The sequence below is a fragment of the Ceratotherium simum genome, chromosome 37, assembly GCF_057802395.1.
Source record: "Ceratotherium simum simum isolate JZ-2026a chromosome 37, ASM5780239v1, whole genome shotgun sequence".
NCBI lineage: Eukaryota > Metazoa > Chordata > Mammalia > Perissodactyla > Rhinocerotidae > Ceratotherium > Ceratotherium simum.
The window spans coordinates 21,071,678-21,092,116 of record NC_141936.1 but is presented as its reverse complement, the minus strand read 5'-3'; the positions used below and the strand labels follow the sequence as shown (position 1 = coordinate 21,092,116).

Sequence of the window (20,439 nt, the reverse complement as noted above, 5' to 3'; positions counted from 1 at the left end):
GGTGTTATATCCCACCGGTTAACTCGCTGTGTGTGCCTAGAGATGTCACATTCCCTCTCCAGGCTCTGACCCTCCCTTTGTATAAGGAGAGAACTGGGTGGCTGAACCCAGAGGCTCCTTCCTGGGCTGACCTTCCAGAGCCGCAGGAATCCCGTCATTTTCAGATACTCATGGCGGAAGAGGGGGCTGTCCTCAAGGTCACCAGGGACCTGAAAGGTGAGCGTGTCCTGGGAGATTTGCTGGGGCTGAATTGGGGGAGCAGCGAGGGGTCCTGGGAGCCTCTCCCTCAGAGCCCTCACTACCTATGTCTGCTGTCCGCCACCCGCCCCGCAGCTGCCGTCTCCGCCATCCTCCAGGGCCACGGGGCCGGGCAGCAGCCGGTGACGGACGCCAGCGCTGAGCTGCACAGACTCTGCGGCTGCCTGGAGCTGCTCCTGCAGGTGGGGCCCTCCCCTGCCCTCCCCTCCGTCTCCCCTCTCTCCAGACCCCGTAACCAGGAGGGCTTTCCCAGATCCTGAGGCAAGAGCCGCCGCCTCCCTTTGTGACCACGCGCTGCCTCATCTCCCCCAGAGTCAAGTCCTCCTGAAGCTCCCCTCACTCCTGGAGGCTGTCACTGGAGCCTGGGAAGTCGACAGAGCCACCCTGCTCTGACGACTAAAGTTTCGAAGGCACGGGTGTCCTCGGGCTGGCCCTCCTTGCTGCGGGTTACAGCCCCAACCAACCATTCTCCCCAGCTTTTGCTGAGCGCTGACCACGTGGCAGGCCACGTCCTTTACATGCCCCACCTTATGTAATTCTCATTCCGACCCCCTGTGGTGTTTGATGACCTGCCCATCCCCCACAGACACACACCTACCCTTCCTACTTCTCTGTGTGTGTGTCCATGTGTGTAGTGTGAGTGTGTGTGTGTCTGTGTGTGTGTGTGGTGTGCAGGTGTGAGTGTGCCCCTCAACTGCTGTGCTCCAGTCACACCAGCCTCCTTGATCCTCCTAAAGCACATCAGGAATGCACCTGCCTCAGGGCCTTTGCACGTGCTCTTCCCTCTACCTGGAATGCTCTTCCTCCAGAAATGTGGATGGTACACTTTCTCATTTCCTTCAGATCTGGACTTGAATAGTATCTCCTCAGTGAGGCTCTCTCCAGCCACCCTAATCTAAATCTTTAACACAGCACCACATACACACATGCGTGCACACACCACACACTTTCTATTCTTCATCACTGCTTTATTCTCTCCTTAGCGGTCAGCACCACCTAACATACTACATGTATTACTTCTTCAGTTTGGTCCTTGTCTGTCTCCCCTACCAAGACGGAAGCCCAGGAGGTCAGTTTGTTCATGGCTGTATCCCCAGGGCTTAGAACAGGGCCTGGCACATAGTAGTGCTCAATAGTATTTCTGGAATGAATGCATGAATGAGACCACTGCCAGCCCAGAGAGGTCAAGCAGCTTGCTCCTGGTCACACAGCCAGTAAGGGCAGAGCCAGGGCCTGAAGCTGGCTCTGTCTGCATGAGCCCTTTCCGCTCGACCGTGCGCCTGCTCAGCACACTGGAATGCAAGGTGGGTTCCGGGAGCAAACATTTCTACACTGTCCTTTCCCTCGTCTTGCTCCCAGTTTGACCAGAAAGAGCAGAAGAGCTTCCTGAGGCCGCGGAAGGATTACTGGGACTTCCTCTGCACTGCCCTGTGGCAGCAGCGGAGGGACACGGAGCCAGCCCGCTTCGTCCTCTCACAGGACAAGGTATCCAGGGCCAGGTGGCGGGGAGGCTGGCCTCAGCGTGATGGGGCCCTAGGGCTGGGGGGCACAGGCCTACCCTAGGTCCCTTTCCCACCCATCCCAGCTCCACTGACCACAGATCCCCTCACCTGGGCTTCATCTCTCGTCAGCCCTGCCCTCAGCATCCCTCCAGCCAGCCGCTCTCCTCCCACAGCCTCAAGTCCCATGACGCCCTTTCTCATCACACACTCGTTCCCATCTTCTCTCTCTCTGTGCTGGCTGAGTTCTCTCTGTCTTAATGCCACCACCCCTCATTTTTCCCCCTGTGCTCTTTGCAGTTGAAGACCCCGCTGGGAAAAGGCCGGGCCTTCATCCGCTTCTGCCTGGCCCACGGACAGCTGGCTGAGTCACTGCAGCTCTGCCTCCTGAACCCAGAGCTCACCAGGTGCGGCTGCGGGGACATGCTCCTGCTCAAACCATCTGATCCCATTGTCCCTCCTTCGTGAACCCCCCAGAGGATTGCTTAATATCAAGGATGACCAAAATGAGAGTCAGGAAGGGAAAGTCAGGGAAGAAAGGACAGAGGGGAGGCTAGAGCCCAGGAGTCCTGGCAGCGTCATGATGCTGGGCCTCCTGCTCCCCGAGGGCCACAGGCCTGCCTGGGGAACCATCCGGTCACGGTGTGCAGTGGAGTGGATTCTTTGAGGCCGGGAGTGGCAATAGTGCCAGTGCCAAAGGCCAAGGGTGCTGGTCACTGTTAACACAGGGAGTGGTATGGCCCCCGGAGCCCCCTGGTGTGCCCTGAACTCCGGGAGGACATCCTGGACTCTCTCTACGCTCTCAATGGGGTGGCCTTCGACTTGGACCTGAAGCGGCCAGACCTGGATGGAGCCTGGCCCATGTTCTCAGAGTGAGTGGGTGCAGTGTGGAGAGAAGTCTCTATTCAGTGCCTGCTGCCATTGCCACCCAGCCCAAGCCAGCCCAAGCCTCAGCCTCCAGCACTATCCATTTCCCCCTCCCTTATTGCTCCCTGACCCCCTGATTCTCCAGCTGCCTAGCCTTCTTTTTTCCCAGCATAATCTCATGATGTCCCATATGATGCAGCGTAGAATACACACTCACTAGAGAGTTGTTGGATAGTTGGGGTAGAGGATTAGAAGGATGAACGGATGGTGGGATGGATGGATGGATGGATGGATGGATGGATGGATGGATGGATGGATGGTGGGATGGATGGATGGATGGAGGGATGGATGGATGGATGGTGGGATGGATGGATGGATGGATGGATGGATGGATGGATGGTGGGATGGTGGGATGGATGGATGGTGGGATGGATGGATGGAGGGTGGGATGGATGGTGTGATGGATGGATGGATGGATGGATGGATGGATGGATGGATGGTGGGATGGATGGATGGATGGATGGATGGATGGATGGATGGATGGATGGTGTGATGGATGGATGGTGTGATGGATGGATGGATAGATGGTGGGATGGATGGATGGAGGGAAGGAGGGAGTGATGGATGGGTGGATGGGTGGATGGATGGAGGGAGGGAGGGATAGATGGATGGGTGGATGGATGGATGGATGGACGGACGGACGGATGGTGGGATGGATGGATGGATGGATCATGCAATGCATGGATGGATGGAGGGGGGATGCCTGCATGAGGGTGGCAGGCAGGAAGGTGGGAAGGGTGATGGATGAATGGGTGGTTGGAAAGATGGGGTATCCTGCATCTGAGAACCAAGACCACTGCTGGAGAGAGGCCCAGGGTCCCCCTGCCCCTTTCACTTTCAGGTCCTGCTGCTCCAATTCCAGCCGGACACAGGGAAGAAGACCCAGAAAGACCAAAAATTCCCCAAAGGAGGTGCCTCTTCCCGACCTTCACTCTGAGTTGCCTCTTCTCCATCTCTGTTGGGACCCCAGGTTGAGTAGTAACTGAGCCCTGACCCAAAGTGTGGACCTGGGGACAGGGGAGCCACAGAAGCGAAGGCTCATATTCTTAAGGTGGTAGGCATATTAGGGAGAGAACAGGACCACTGGTACCATCTGCAGAAGCCACTGGGGCCCAGGGCAGGAGGAGGTGCTGGAGAGAGCGACCAGAAGCTTGTAGGAAATAGAACAGAGAAACGACCTCTGCTGGACAATTTGCAAACATCTCAGTTCAGGGAGCAATTGAAGAGCCAGATCACCTGGTTCAAATCCCAGCTCCACTCCTTACTAACCGTGGTCCTTGGGCAGGTTAGCCGTCCTGCCTCAGAGGGTGGTCGTGAGGATGCACTGAGACAGCCCATGCATAGCACAGAGCACTAGGCTCCCGGCTCCGTGCTCAGTAAGTGGTAGCTTGTGGTGCTCACCACTCCATAAGCTCACTCTGCACCCTCACCAGCTTCCAGGCACCAGGTACAGATTCTATGAGGACTCAGTCTCTGACCTGAAGGGGTTCCAGGTCTGTTCAGGGAGACAGACACTGAAGGAACACACTGCAATGCAATGTGTTGAGTATAGTGATACAGACATGCACAGAGGAACAGGGGAGCACAGAGAAGGCTTCTTGAGAGAGGTGACTCTTAGCTGGCTGTTGGTCTATTTAAGCTTTCAGCTCAACCCTACAAGGCAGGCATTATTATTCTCATTTTGCAGATGAGAAAACTAAAATGCAGAGAAGTCAAGTTCAGGGGGAAGGATCAGAGGAGAGGGGTAGGAGGAACTTATGGGAAACCAGATCAATGCAAAAGACAGAGGAGGAGAAGGGAGAAGGATGCGGGCTACAGGGGAGGGAGGAAAGGGCATTGAGAAGCACTGCTTCTCCCTGACCAGATCAAGGCTTGGGCCTCAGATCACCTGGGGTATTGCTAGCATTCAGATTCCTGGGCCCTACCCCAGGTCTACTGAATCAACATTTCCAGTGGGAGGGCCTGGGCATCCATATATTTATCAAGCCCGTTGGATTAAGGCTGTGGCCTCTCCCATGCACCAGTTAGGTGAATTGATGCTGAGAGGGATGATGGGTTTGGGGCTTCTTTGCAGATCTCACCCTCCTGTGGAGGCCCCATAGGAGTTCAGCCGGAGGAGCCACACGCCAGCCAAGCCGGCTGCGTGCGAGATGCACCCAGGGAAGACCAACTGGCTAGATCCTCCAGGTCCCAGCGACACAGACATACTACACCATTTTTAGAAAAGAAGAGAGAAGAACTCAGGAGCCTTGGACTCTCCTGGAGCATGTGGAAACCAGATAGGGAGGAGCTTCAGCAAGACCAGGGGAAGGGAGCCCCAAGGACGGGGATCTGCCTGGAGAACTCAACACCCAGCATCCCGGGACAGGGAGAGGGAGCCAAGGGGGCCCTGGAGGAGGTGATAGGGGCAGAGGATGAGGGCAGAGGGGTTCTGCTGGGTGCGGAGGGTCAGAGAACGACAGAGGGGACTCCTGAAGGGGAGGCAGCGTGGGGTCACGTCCAGAGGCTGCTGGGCTCCAGCCCCGGAGGGACAATAGAGGACGTAACGGCAGTGAGCAGGCAGGAGTGGGAGGCGCCTAGCATTTCGGGGATGCCCTGGGTCTCTCAGAGTCTGGAAACAAAGGAAGGCTCCAACTCAGAGAAGCCACAAGAGCAAACAGGAGTGACCAGTGTGACCAGGAGGGAGGAGCCGGCAGAGGTGGCCTTGCAGGATATGGTCGAGGTGAGAGCAGTTGAGTTCTGTGCCTGTCTGTTCTCCCCTCTCTAACCTGACCCACAGAGGGGGCTCTTCAGTGGCAGCCCAGGGCCACTCCAGCCCATAGATCAATTTTTAGTGCTCAACACAGGATTATTATTATTCGAGGATACCTTTTGAAAGCCGTGCGTTCTTCAGTTCACCACAGTCCCCACCTCTCCCTATTGCTTCACACCAGGCCCACTTTATTCATCAAATCTACCTGCCTGGCACCCGTAGCCATTTGAGTTTGAGATCCCTTCCCAACAGGTCTTTGGGCAGTCGCTTGTTCTCAAGCTCGATAGCCCTCGTGATTGGCAGGTTTCTTCCCAATATCTAAGTTCTAGTGTTGCAGGCAGACCTCACCTAGTTGCTCTTCATGTAGGTGCTTCTCCTGGTGGTCAACTAAGATTGTTCGCACACCTCCTCCCTAGCCAGAGGTTTCCAGGTCGTTGAGTTTTGTAACGTCCATCCTTCAAAGCAGGAAGAAATGGTGGCTCCAGGCTCACCCAAGGGCCAAGCCAGGCAACAGCTCCCAGCACTGCCCCAGTCCTGCCCTCCACCAAGGGCTGTCTGGGACGGCCTGGGGTCTCACGGTGATGTTTGTCAGGTCGGTCCCCAGGCCGGGGCCTCTGCTTTCCTCCTTCAGCTTCCCTTCCCCTCTCCCTCCCCCAGAGCCTCAGACGTGGGCTCCAGAAGACAGAGGAGCAGGCCCAGCACCAGGAGCAGCTGCTGACAGAGCAGGAGGGGGAGCTGAAGGCACTGGGGGAGCAGCTCAGCAGGTAACCTTGGCAACCACCAGCACAGGAATGGGCGTGAGAGCCAGGAGGCCGGAGGGACAGGGAGCGTGCCCCCCCACCCCCAGCTCCGGCTCACGTTCCCGGCCATGCCAGCAAGCGACTTCTGAGCACCCCTGTGCACCAGGCCCTGTGCGGGGCACAGCTGCGGCATGCTGAGGCGTGCGGGGGGCATTGTTCCTGCTCTCAAGGGGCTCCCACCCTCCCCCCAGCTCCCCGTTGCCAGCCCCCTCCCTCACTGGCCCCCCTGAGTAGCCGCAGGTGAGACCTACGCCTCCGTCCCTCCCGTCATCGTGGCCCCCTTCTGCTGCCTCTTCGGGGCTCTCCTCTCTCTCTTCTATCCACTGCCCCCCTGCCCGCCACCCTCCTGCCCCGCCGCCGGCTCTCTCAGGCTCCTTTAACTGTTTGTCTCTCGTTTTCCTGCTCCCGGTTGCACAATCTCTTTCACCCTCTTGATGATCGTAATCATAACTATCATTACTGACCATTGACCATGTCCTGGCCACTGTTCTAGGTGCTTCCTCATAACAACCTTATGAGATGGGCTCTCTAAGAACCCCCATTTTATAGTCGAGGAAAGTAAGGCTCAGAGGTGTGGCACAGCTCACCCAACATCAGCCGGTCAGTGGAGGAGCTGAGCTCCAGACCCTGGCAGCTGACTGCAGAACCAGGGGGCTTAAATGCCCCCCCTCCGCCAGCGCTTTGAGGGCCTGCATTTCAGCCTCTCCCCGTCAGCAGCTCTCCCCGTCCCGCCTCGTCGTCTTCCCATCATCACATTGACCTCAGGGGCGCAGAGCACGCTGTCCTTGCCTCTACCCTTCCCTCTCAGTCTCTCGGGGCCTCAGTTTCTCTTTCATAACTTATTTTTTTAAATATGTGAAGATATTCCCTGGTCTGACTCAGTCTCTCTGCGTCTCTCCCCTGTCGCCCTGTGCCTCAGTCTCCCCGCCTGCCTCTGTCTCTCCCGCGTGGCTGCCACCTGGCCCAGGGCCGGCAGGACCCCTAGCAGAGCCCGAGTGGCTGTGATTCAGACTGAACCACGGGGCAGTCTCCTGACTGCTCAACAGGCTAAGAGAGGCCCAGGGCCCAGAACCCAACCCAAAAAGGCCCCCGGGTACTCCAGCTGAGCCCAGTGGTGTGATCCACAAAGACTCCCATGATTCAGGCCCTTGCCCACCCGAGGGCCTTCCCTGGGGATCAAGGCTGGCAGGAGCGACCTGGAGGCTCCAGGGAGACCGCCCGGCCCCAGGCTGCTCCCTGCAGCTGGGGGAGCCCCTGTCTCACAGACCCCTGTCCTGTCTCCTGTCATCCCGTCCATCATTCTGTCACTCCACAAACACTTGGTGGGCCTTCTCTGTGCCGGGCACATTCTATGTGCTGAAAACACTCTCATGGACAAAACAGACAAAATTCCTGCCCTTACGGAGCTTCGTGGGGGAGGCGGCCGATAAATGTGATAGCAAGGAACATACACAGCACGTCAGATCGTGATAAGTTCTAAGGAGAAAAAATAAAGCAGGGAAGGGAATGGGAAGTGTCAGGGGGCGAATTAAACAAGGTGGCATGGCCAGGGAAGGCCTCTCTGAGAAGGTGACATTTGAGTAAAGATGTGAAGGAAGCAAGGAGTGAGCTGTTTGGATATGCGGTAGAAAAACGTTCTAGGCTGAGGGAACAGCAAGAGCAAAGGCCCTGTGGTAGGAATGGGCAGGGCAAGTTCTAGGAACATCAGAGAGGCCATTATGGCCCGAGTGGAGTGAAGGAGGGAGATGCCAGGCGGGTGATGAGAGACCCTAGTAAGTCAACGCGTCAGAAGGACCTTGGCTTTAACTCAGAGATGGGAACCATTGAGCGTTCTGAGCAGAGGAGGGACATGATGCGACTGTTTGTTTCAATGTTAAAAATATGTTTATTTGCTTTATTTTTAGCAATTCAATGGTTTTTAGTATAGTCACAAAGTTGTGTGTTGATCACCACAATCAACTTTAGAACATTTTCATCACCCCAAAGAGAAACTGTGTACCCGTTAGCAGTCACTGCCCCTTTCCTCCCACCCTCCCCTGCCCTGGGCAACAGCTAACCTGCTTCCCGGTTCTCCAGATGCACCTGTTCTGGACAGACCTGTGTTCTGGACAGGCCCGCTGCTCTGCAGAGCTGGTCTGTAGGGAAGCGGGGGTGGCAGCAGGCCGACCAAGGAGGAGACTACCCCGCTGTGCGGGGAGGGCCATGGTGCCTTGGGGCGCGCTGCTGGCAGAGGAGCTGCTGGATTCTGGGTCAGCTGTGAGGTCGGGCTTCCGGAGGGATTGAGGGATCGGTGTGGGGTCTGCGAGAAAGATAGAAGTGGAGCGTGACTCCGCATTTTCTGGCCTGACCAACTCCAGTTGGTCCAGTCACCGTCGACCCGTCTGCTGGGGTAGAGCAGGTTCACCGTCTGCTGGAGTAGAGCAGGTTCACGGGGAAAGTTCTGGAGTCAGGTTGTGAGCATGTTAAGTTTGAGACCCCCGTGAGACACCCAAGCGGAGCCCTTGGGCAGGCGGTGGAGCGAGTGTGGAGGTCAGGAGAGAGACGTGGGCTGGGGGTCTGCTGGGGAGTCATCGGGATGTGGGTGGTGAGTGACAGAAGCCCCTGAGGCTGGGAGGAGAATGCGCTCCCCTGCCCCCTGGGATCCAGGGCGCTGAGAACAAGCACCTCGCTCCTGGGAAAAGGGCCGTGAGCATCAGGCTTCTGGCAGCTGTCTCACCACCAGCGAGCAGAAGTGCGCGGGGGCCATTCGGTCAGCCGACAGTATTTACTGTGTCTCCACTACGGCCACGTAGGGGGACAGCAGTGAACAGGGCAGGCAATGTCGCTCTTGAAGACCTGGGGAGACAAAGGATAGATCAGTAAATAGAAATACAATGCCAGGTAGTCATGGGCCCTAGAGGGGAGAATCAATCCTGGAGAGAGGGGAGAGAGACGGCGTGGCTGGCAGTGGCTGGCGCGGAGGGAGATTCACACATACTATGGGTGGTAAGCAGAGTCTTAGCAGGGGCTCTCGTGGTCTCGCTTAGGTTTCAACGGGGTCTGACTTAGGTTTCAACGGACCGCTCTGGCTGTGGTGTGGAGAATAGGCTGAGGGTGGGCAGGTGCAGCCCAAGGGTGCCCAGCCCCAGGCTAGATGCAGAATAGAGATGCAGGCCACCAGCTGGGCGCTATGAAAATAGACTTGAAACTGAAATACGCGGCTTTCACTACCCGCCTCCCAGCTTTCGGGCTGTGGGGCCCCAGGAAACTGGCCTTCCCTCTCTGGCCTCAGGTCCCTGATTGGCAAAAGGAGCTGGCTGGATCTCTGAAGTTCCTCCTTCCAGCTCAGATGCTCTGAGATCATCTTCCCAAGCAGGTGGGCTTCCTCTGCCCACTGGGTAAGACCTCAAAGCAAAAATGATTAGGACAGGAAGAAGTCCTCAGGTGGGAATTTGGCAAACATCACACACACACACACACACACACACACACACACACACACGCACTCGCCTTGGGCGGCACTGAGCTGCTTTGAGGCGTGCCGCGGGCTCAGAAGGATCCATCCATCCCTCCCGCCCGCTGCCCATGCAGCACTGGGGCCACGAACCACTGGTGGTCAGCGGCCCTGCACGGACGCAAGTGTGGGGCCTGCCTCCAGATTTCTGCTCCCCCCGCTTATCAAGCTGTGTCACCCTGAGCAAGTGTTACTCCCTCTCCGAAGCTCTATTTTCTTTCCTGTAAAATGATGATCGTGTTACCTGTCCCATAAATGTGCAAAAATTAAATGAAACAAGACTATAAAGCCCCAAGCTCGGGGCCTGGCACATAGTGGGTCCCTGATAGACTTGAATGCCTTCCATGTCCCCTCCTGCACTAGGAGTGTCTGTCACCCCCTGATTAAATTACCTCAGTGGCTTCCCATTGCACGGAGATTAAAGTCCACTCCTCTGGGGGCCACAGAGGGACAGGTCAGGTCCTGCCCGTCTCCCAGCTCACCTCGCGCCTCCCCCGCCCCCTGCCCTTCCTGGTATCCCAGCTTCACTAGCCTTCTCTCGGTTCCTCACACAAGCCAAGTTCTTTCCAACTTGTAGACCTTTGCATGTGCCCTTCCCTGGCCCTACACGGCTGACTTCTCATCTTTTAGAGTGGCTTGAATGTCGCCTTGTCTAATAAGCCTTCCCCGAGCGCCCTCTCAAGTCTCTGTCTCAGCCCCTCCTCATCTCCGTCACACACGAAGCTTAATTATTTTACGGGTCTGTTGCTTGTTTTGGGCACTGCCCCAAAGTGCTATAAGCTCCGCCAGGAGCAACAGGCACCTAAAACAGCCACTAGCATACAGTAGGTGTTTCATAAATGCTCCCTCCGTCCACAAAGACACACACTAACCACCGTGGTCACATTAGGGCCTGCACTGGCTACACCAGAGGCCCTGAGATCCCTGAGCGAGTAAACTGGCTCGGGAAAATGAGATACCGACACTGAGAGATGAGGAGCCCAAAGACTAGAATGTTCCTGAAAAGTCAAAACAAGGCCCCATTCAAGGCCTGAGCACAGAACGCTCTTTCTTAAGGCTGCAGGGACCGGTTGCAGGGAGTCGGTGGTTTCTGTTGTGGGTTTGATTTCAAGGCCCACCCGATGTTCTTCGCTGCAGCAGGCTACGTGGCCGCGTTTTAAAAATTAATAATTCAGTTCCTTGTCAAGACTCTCGTGAGCTTCTTCTGCCCCCCAAAACACACTCAAGCCCGGGGGTGTGGGCACACACACTCACACACACATCTGGAGGGCTGGACACATGCACCTCCATTGTGACACCCTCCCGTCTGAGCGATGGAGCAGGAGGCTGGGACCTTCTTATTTCCCGCCTGGGAGATTTCTTGGAACCTTCTAGGAAGCCCCTAAAGATGAAAAGAAGAGGCAAAAATAGAGCTGAGGAGGTTCCAAGTCCAGACACAGAAATTTAAGAAAGCCGTGTGTTTAATATTACTTTTTTTAATTGAAAAGACAATGTGACATAATTTTTCAAAATATTTTAAAGCCAAAAAATCACCCCAAATCCTACGCCACTTACCCCCACCCCAAACACCACATTGTTTTCAGCCGGGCACAGCCCGATTCTGCCCCCGTCTCACTTTGCTGTCTGTGTTCCTGGCATCTCCGGGCCCTGAACTTCTAACTTGTGCTAAATCTAGTATCCACTTCCCCATTCGTTTCCATTTGTTTCCATTTGTTTGTTAAAATTCAGTTCAATTTGTTTGTTGAAACAAATTGTTTTCAACTGGGAATGGCCCATCCAGCCTGTGTTCCCGACACCGACACGCCACCTTCTGTCTGGAGAGCTGCCATGATTGGGACTGTGCCTCTCAAGACAATTACACTTTAAAATGGAAATGTAAAAAAGAAAAAGAAATATAACAAATGGAAATGTTGGCTCATCCCCTCTAAAGGAACATGCAAGGCTGGGCCCCGTTTTCATTTCTCTGAACAGTTGGTGAGAAGTCAGCCTATGGGTGTCAGGCCACGCAGGGCTCAGTTTAGAGGGTGTGTGTGTGTGGTACGTGGTATATGTGTGTTGTGTGTTATGTGGTGAGTGTGGTGTGTGTGTGTGGTATGGGGGTGTGTGGAGTATGTGCGTGGGGGTGTGTGTGTGCGTTTGATGTGGTGTGAGTATGTGTGTGTGCAGTGTGTTGTGTTTGTGGTGTGTGTTGCGGGGTGCATGTGTATGTGTGATGTGTATGTTGTGGGTGGTGTGTGTGATGTGTATGGTATGGGGTATGGAGTATGTGTGTGGTGTGTGTGTGTTGTATTATGTGGTGTGTACGGTGAGTATGTTGTGTGATGTGTGGTGTGTCATGTGTGTCATGTGTGTGGTATGGGATGTGGAGTATGTGTGTTGTGTGTGTGTGTGTGTGGTGTATGTTGTGTATGTTGTGTGTGGTGTGTGTGGTGTGTGATGTGTGTGATGTGTGTGGTATGGGATGTGGAGTATGTGTGTTGTGGTGTGTGTGTGTATGGTGTGTGTGTATGTGTGGTGTGTATGTTGTGTGTGGTGTGTGTGGTGTGTGATGTGTGTGATGTGCGTGGTATGGGATGTGGAGTATGTGTGTTGTGGTATGTGTGTGTGTGTGGTGTGTGTGTATGTGTGGTGTGTATGTTGTGTGTGGTGTGTGATGTGCGTGGTATGGGGTGTGGAGTATGTGTGTGGGGTGTGTGTATATGTGAGTGTGTGTGTGGTGTGTGTGTTGTACTGTGTGGTGTGTATGTGGTGTGTGATGTGTGTGATGTGTGGTATGGGGTGTGGAGTATGTGTGTGGGGTGTGTGTATATGTGAGTGTGTGTGGAGTGTGTGTGTGTGTTGTACTGTGTGGTGTGTATGTGTGGTGTGTATGTTGTGTGTGGTGTGTGTGGTGTGTGTGGTGTGTGTGATGTGTGGTATGGGGTGTGGAGTATGTGTGGGGTGTTTGTGTTGTACTGTGTGGTGTGTATGTTGTGTGGTGTGTGTGATGTGTGGTATGGGGTGTGGAGTATGTGTGGGGTGTGTGTGTTGTACTGTGTGGTGTGTATGTTGTGTGGTGTGTGTGATGTGTGGTATGGGGTGTGGAGTATGTGTGGGGTGTGTGTATATGTGAGTGTGTGTGGTGTGTGGGGTGTGTGTGGGGTGTGGTGTGTGTGATGTGTGGTGTGGGGTGTGTGTATATGTGAGTGTGTGTGGTGTGTGTGGTGTGTGTGGAGTGTGGTGTGTGTGATGTGTGGTGTGGGGTGTGTGTATATGTGAGTGTGTGTGAGGTGTGTAGGGGTGGTGTGTGTGGTGTGTATGTTGTGTGTGGTGTGTGTGATGTGTGGGATGTGTGTATATGTGAGTGTGTGTGGGGTGTGGTGTGTGTGATGTGTGGTGTGGGGTGTGTGTATATGTGAGTGTGTGTGGGGTGTGGTGTGTGTGATGTGTGGTGTGGGGTGTGTGTATATGTGAGTGTGTGTGATGTGTGTGATGTGTGGTGTGGGGTGTGTGTATATGTTAGTGTGTGTGGGGTGTGTGTGGGGTGTGGTGTGTGTGATGTGTGGTGTGGGGTGTGTGTATATGTGAGTGTGTGTGAGGTGTGTAGGGGTGGTGTGTGTGGTGTGTATGTTGTGTGTGGTGTGTGTGATGTGTGGTGTGGGGTGTGTGTATATGTGAGTGTGTGTGGTGTGTGTGGTGTGTGTGATGTGTGGTGTGGGGTGTGTGTATATGTGAGTGTGTGTGAGGTGTGTAGGGGTGGTGTGTGTGGTGTGTATGTTGTGTGTGGTGTGTGTGATGTGTGGTGTGGGGTGTGTGTATATGTGAGTGTGTGTGGGGTGTGGTGTGTGTGATGTGTGGTGTGGGGTGTGTGTATATGTGAGTGTGTGTGGGGTGTGGTGTGTGTGGTGTGTGGTGTGGGGTGTGTGTATATGTGAGTGTGTGTGAGGTGTGTAGGGGGTGGTGTGTGGACTTCAGCTGCGGGGCCAGCACGGGCGTCGGCAGGGGCGGCTGTCAGGCGGGGCGGGTGGCAGATGCTGAGCTTGCTTGTCCCGCCCCAGGTGTCGGGAGGAGCGGGCCCGGCTGCAGGCAGAGCTGGAGCAGAAGCAGCAGGAGGCCGACGGGAGGGCCGCCGTGTATGAGGAGGAGCTTGGCGGGCAGCGGGACCTGGTCCGTGCGCTGAAGAGCAGGGTGCTGGAACTGATTCAGTAAGGGGGTCACGGGGGCAGGAGTGCAGAAGGGGCGGGGGGGATGTGGAGACTGGGGAATGAAAAGCCTTCTCTGCTAACAACTGCCAGGCAGGCTTCTGGACCTTTCATATGTGCTCACTCATTTCCTTCGTTTAGCTACCCCTGCTGTTATCCCCATTTTACAGATGAGGAAACTGAGGGTCAGAGAGGCTGGCTTGACCACCAAGAACATGCAGCAGATAAATTGCATAGAGTCCTCTAAGGCACGCCACCACCCCAACCCACCCGCACGTACACACACACCTTCTAAGGTTAGGAGAAGGCAAAGGAGCCATGGGTTGAGGAGCAATTGGGAGGAGAAGGGAGAGGTTAACCAAGAGGTACTCATACGTCCTACCCCTGACTGCCTGCTGGATTTCCTCAGACCACCAGGCTGTGGGGCTGTCCTGGGTCAGCTGCTCTGGGTTCCAGGATCAATTCCAAACCACGAAGCTCACTGAGGGATGGAGGAGACGTGTAAAGCCCGCTGTCTGCCCCTCAGTCTAGTGGGGAGATAGTTCACACATATATGTTATCCTTTTACCCAGTTCAGGACGTAGGAGACCATGGACTCAAGTTCCATTAGAATTGGAAGGTCACTGAGGGATCATCTAGAACTAAATCCTCTTGTACAAGATCCAAGTGATATTAAAGATGAGAAAAGGGAGAGACCAACCTGGAAAGAACAAGAAAAATGGAAGATTTGATGGAAGACGAAAAATATATACTCCCAAAATGTTAGGACTAGAGTTAGGGTTAAAACTTAGCTCTGAGCATCCCGGCCGCAGGATCAAAAAGGGAAACATGGGAAGTTCCCTAAATTTCACTGTCCATTCAAAGAAAATACACCAGCTCATCAGGAGAGACAAATGTTTTTCTTAGCAGTAACGAAATCCATCACAAGGTCCCAAACTACAAAATATAATGTCCCTTGCAGAAATGCTATGGAAAACATGGCCTTAAGCAAAAAAAGAGAGAAAATAAGATGCCATAGAAGTTGACTTCTGCATCAAGATGGTGGACTGACCACATATCATCTCGTCTCCATCCTGAGATCTCACTAAAATGATTATAAAGGAATAACACTTCCCACGGAGAGAAAGGAGGAGGAGCCAACCACAGATGAGAGATTTCAGCTAATTTCCAGAAGCCGGATAATGAATGGGGAAGTGGATACTAGATTTAGCCCAAGTTAGAACGTCAAGACCCATCGGTGCCAGGACACAGATGGCAGAAGTGAGACAAGGGGCAGAAATCAGGAGAGTTAACCGATAAGCCATTAGAAAGAGCAGTGTATGCCCCCTGCTTTCTTGCCTGTCTCCCAGGCAAATAATTAAAAGGTCCTTCTCTAAAGAAAGTTAGATATCCCAAATAAAAGAGTCTGGTGTGGCAGGCAGCTCCCTGCCCAATCCCTCGAGTCAACCACCCCGTCCACTGCTTGGAGCACCAGCAGCCTGTATCGCCTCTTTCTTAAACATGAAATGACAACCAAGGATCCCCAGACATTTGAGGAGAATCTAGAACATAAAGGGGAGGGACAAAGACAAACAGACAAAAAAAGATCCATCTCCCATGAAACAAGATCCTGTGAAAAGTGACCGTCAAAAAATGAGAAACATGCATGGAAATGAAAAAGATGGCTGAAAAAATTTTAAATTCTCTAGGATTGGAAGAGAAAGATGAGGCAGCCTCTCAGAGAAATGGAAGACGTGAGAGGAATAATTCAAGATGTGAAGTATCAATCCGGGAGTTCCAATATCTTCTCCACCTGATGGGAATTCCAAAAAAGGAGAGAATAAGATGTAGGAAATTATCAGATAAAAATATGAGAAATTTTCCCAGCTCGGATGGACACAGATCTTCAGATTTAAAGATTTCACCGAGTGTCCAGCACAACAAACGAAAGAGAGGAAAAACCCACATCTGGATACCGTGAAATTTCAGTGAAACAGAGACAAGGAGAATATCCTACAAGACAGGTCACTTATAAAAGAAGTACAACCCAACAAATGTTGAGAATCAATGGTGTAATACTTTCAAGTTCTGAGAAAAGCTGACTTTGCCCTAGAATTCTATATCCAAACTATGAAGCAAGTGGGGAAGGTGACAGAGGAAGACATATTTCAGAGAGGTATGTCACAGAAAACTCACCTCCTACATAGCCTTTCTTAGGAAGTTAATTAAGGATGTGCTCAAGAAAAATAAGGAAGTAAGCCGAGAAAGGAGAAGATATAAAAGCTCCAGCCCAGGAGAGAAGAAAAGGGAATTTCTAAGACACCCAGTGGGCCCAGGAAGCAGTCAGTCCAGGCTGTAGCAGAAGTATTGAGGGCCCAGGAGGAAGGTCTCTGGGGAGAAAGAGAATCAACAGTTTACTTGATCTGAGGAAGAATTTGGGGGGTGGGGAGGGAATAATTAGGCTATGTTAAAGGCAAGTCATGCAAGGAGCAAAGAAAGGCAATTAGAAAGTCCTAGAAAAACAAAAAATTTCCAAGAAGGCAAATGCCACAGAGTACTTCTTAGCTCTGCTTGAAGCGATATGTTCATATATTGTCTAATAATGTAAATACTATTCATTGATTTGTTTCAGTGTTAGATTCAACCCAAAGGCAAAGCACAGAAAACCATTATTATTATAGCACAAACGTAAAGGTTACCACCTAACCAATATTAAGTCTAGAATAGAATGCAATAGAACTTTCTGTGAAGATGGACACGCTCTACATTTGCCCTGTCCAATACGGTAGCTATTAGTCACGTGTAGCGTACTTCAAATGTGGCTGGGGCAACAGAGGAATTGAAGTTTTATTTTATTTAACTTTAAGTTAATAGCCACATAGTAACTAGCCACATATGGCTAGTGACTACCATATTGGATGTTGCAGGAATGGATGAGAAGTTAGGCGGTGGGAGAAGGAGGAGAGCTGAGGAGAGGGGGTGCTGGTATCATATTACAGAATGGTTGTCATAAGGCACCATCTATAGTTAATAGAGTGACTGAGTAGATTCTATAAAATTACAACAGTAACCAAGAGAGGAACCAAAAATAGGGATCTAAGCACATTGGGAGGAAGGAGGAAGACTTAGTGAGGATGGTAATAAATAAGCTAAATCCTCTGATGTCAAGGCAAGGAGCTCTATAGAAGATCTTCTGATCAATCAAGAAGGAGGACGATGAGCATATTGCTTAAATATGGAGGTAACATCAAAGAGAAAAGGCTGAAAGATGTAAGAAGTGGTCTGCCACGGAGAATGGGAAGGAGTCGGGAGGGCACCTACTGCCTTTTGCTGTAAGTCCTTCTGCACTGTCCGATTTTTAAATCATGTGTGTGTATCATTTTGATAAAAATGTAAAACCACCCACATTTCTAAACATCCTTAGTAAAAACAGTGAAGATGGTTTTGCAGGAGCATCAACACACGTAACTATAAAGCAGTTTGTACTAAGTGCCACATAGAAGAGAATGGGCCTCGTATGCTATAGGAGTCTGAGCAAGAAACCACCAGGGGCTTCCGAGATCAGGGAGCGCTCCTTGGAGGAGGTGGGATAGAACAAGTTCTTAAATCATGTGTCAAGGTTATGTTGGGCGAGGGGGGCCTGGCTGTCACCATCTATCTTCCCAGAAAGACTGGACACTCACACATGTCTTATGTCTGTGTGTCTCTCACTGTCTCTTCATTTGTCTCTTTCTCCATTGCTATGTCTGTTTCTCTGTCTCTCCATCTTTCTCTGTGTTTGTCTCTCCCTTTCTGTCTCTGTCTGTCTCTGTGTCTTTTTCCCTGTGTCTTTCTCTCTCCTTCTACGTTTCTCTCTCTACTTCTCCGTGTGTCTCTGTCGCCCTCTGCAACTCCTCAACTTCCTTTCTCTCTAAGTGGTCGTCTCTCTCTGTTCCTCTTTGTCTCCCTCTCCATTTCTGTGTCTCTGTCTTTCTGGCCTGCTGTCTCTCTGTCTCTTTTTATCTCTGCGTGATGCCCTCTGTCACTCTGTCTCTCCATCTGTGCTATTTCTATCTTCCTGTGTGTGTGTGTGTGTCTCTCTCTCTCTCCACCTCCATCCGCGCATCAGAGAGAAGGACGAGCTGTGGCAGAAGGTCCAGCATCTCTCTTCCGTGGCCCCTGGATGCTGTGTCGGCTGTAGCAAGATCTTTGGCCGGCTGTCTCGGCGGTCCCCGTGCAGGTAACGCGTAGGACACAGAATCCTTCCTCTGGGACAGCCCAGTTTCCACCAGCCCACGGCCCCCTGGCCACTCCAGGGAAGGGATGGACACAGGAACTGGACGTTTATGAAAGGCCATCTAAAGCTGGCCACTCATTGTACCCTACACTTAGCGGAGACATGAACGAGGGCAGTGGAAAGGGGTCAGACAAGGAATGGTGTCTGGAAGATGGGACTGGGTAATAGACTGGTTAATGGGCCCTTATCTGGGGAGAGCTTTCTTGTACAGAGGAAGCTGCTCCCCTCAACGTCCTCTGGGGGCATGGTGGCAAGACAAGCAGCAGGAGAGAGGAAAGTGGGCCATTGGGAGAACCTGCCACTTGCAGTCAGGGGCCTCTGGAGGGGTGGGACATCGGGACTCCCTTTAGGAAAGGGGAGGCCTCCTGAGACAGACCCAGGACCGTTCTGCTGGGAAATGAGAAACAGACAGGTAGACCCGAAGATGCTTGAACCCCATGACCCCGTCCCCCGTACACACCCCTGTGCCTGGACTCTTCCCACCTCTGCTCCCCAGGCTCTGCGGAGGCCTGGTCTGCCATGCCTGCTCTGTGGACTACAAGAAGAGAGAGCGCCGCTGCCCAGCCTGCTTCCAGAAAGGAGAAGCCCAGGTCGACTGACCAAGACTCGCCCAGGACCAGCCACCCCACCTACCCAGCTCCCTCCCCTGGCCCTTCCTGGCCCTCTGACCAGTCCTACCTTCTAGAAGTTGGTGATCTAAGGCAGACAGCACTTGTGTGGACAGATGGTGGTGTGGAGAATGGAAGGAGCTGGGCTGGCAGTCAGGACACAGGTTCGAGCCCCACATCTACCACCGATGAGCCGGGCGACTTTGGGAAAGCCCTCAGCTGGCCGGGCTTTCTCTGTAATGTGGTGGAGTCGGGCACCATCCTCTCTAAAGTCCCTTCAGGCTCAGAAAGTCCTTGACGGAGAATAAGACCCAGTGGCCCTGCCGTTTCTCCTGTGCACTCCCTCCTCGCCCAGCCCACCCTTCACGAGACTCAGGAACATCCTGGAGTCTGCTTCAGGGTCTGCTTTTGTCATCTTTCATTTCTAACAGCTTTCTCGAGGTACTATTGCCATATAATACACTTCACAGAAATTGTACAATTTGATGAGTTTTGACTTTAATATACACGCATGAAACCATCACTGTATTCAAAATGATGAACACATCCATCACCCCAGATGTTTCCCCGGGCCTTTTGTATTCTCCCCCCTCCCCTCCCTTCTCCCCATCTCCAGGCAACCACTTATTTCCTTTCTGTCACTAGAAAGCAGTTTGCATTTTCTAGAATTTTATATAAATAGTATCATACAGTATGCACTCTTCATTGTCTCCCTTCTTTCACTCAGCATAATTAGTTTGAGATTTATCCATGTCATTATATCATATATCAATAGTTCCTTTTTTACTGTTGAGTAGTATTCCGCTGCATGGGTATACCACAGTTTGTTTACACATTCACCTGTTGCTGGACATTTGGGTTGTTTCCAGTTTGAGGCTATTACAAATAAGTTTCCTATCACCACCTGTGTACGAATCTTTGTGTAGATGTGTACCTTTATTTCTCCTGGGTAAATACCTAGGAATGAAATGGCCAGCAGTGTGTGGGAGTCCCGGTTGCTCTGGGGCATCTGTTTGGTGGGCGGGAGAGGAGGCACAGACATGGGGCTCGGGGCTCTCTCTCCTTCCCTTCCAACCACTATGGTGACTCGATCCACCCTAAGTCCTGAGTGCCTGGAGGGAGGGCCTGAGTCTATAGGACTCCCTGTGCAGTGCTCGCTCAGCTAGACTTTCATAAAGACAGTTGAAGAGGACACGTGTAGCTCCACAGTACAGGATCATTTCTCCTGACTGCCCAAAAAGTCTTACGCAAATCCTACGTCATTCAGTGGGCACTCAATTGCGGTGCTTCTGAGAATACTGTTTCAGAGGAAGCGTGGGGCTCACTCGGTGACAAGGCGATTAGCCGCCCTACCTGGGCTCCGGGGTGGACTGTGTGGCCCCAGACCTGCATGCATGCTGTCGCCGTCCCCTCTGCCTCCACAGAGGTTGGGCAACCCTGTGGCTCTGACCAGAGCTGTGGACTCCCCCTTGGGGTCAGGACCGCCCGGAGTTGCATCCCATCACCGGCGCATGGAGCAAGAGGTTTTGCAACAGTTCCTGCCCTGGAGAACCGAAGAGAACTTCTCCTTAGCAAGGCAGCGAGAAGGAGGGGGCAGGGAACCGAGGGAGTGGGGCGCAGAGCTGGGGCTCCCGGAGCGGCCCGGGCAATAGAATCCCCCTCCCCT

At 52.9% G+C, this 20,439-nt stretch overlaps 1 protein-coding gene across 1 annotated transcript; it reads left to right on the top strand.

Moving 5' to 3' along the window:
• Positions 1–170: 170 nt before the first annotated feature.
• RUFY4 (RUN and FYVE domain containing 4) lies at positions 171–19,447 on the top strand. The gene is made up of 12 exons (XM_087424534.1): positions 171–216; positions 334–440; positions 1,618–1,743; positions 2,058–2,164; positions 2,486–2,629; positions 3,526–3,595; positions 4,118–4,291; positions 4,759–5,406; positions 6,094–6,200; positions 13,767–13,913; positions 17,998–18,108; positions 18,662–19,447. The coding sequence occupies exons 1-12, from the start codon at positions 171–173 to the stop codon at positions 18,762–18,764; spliced, it is 1,890 nt and encodes a 629-aa protein (XP_087280660.1). The 3' UTR covers positions 18,765–19,447.
• Positions 19,448–20,439: the final 992 nt, after the last annotated feature.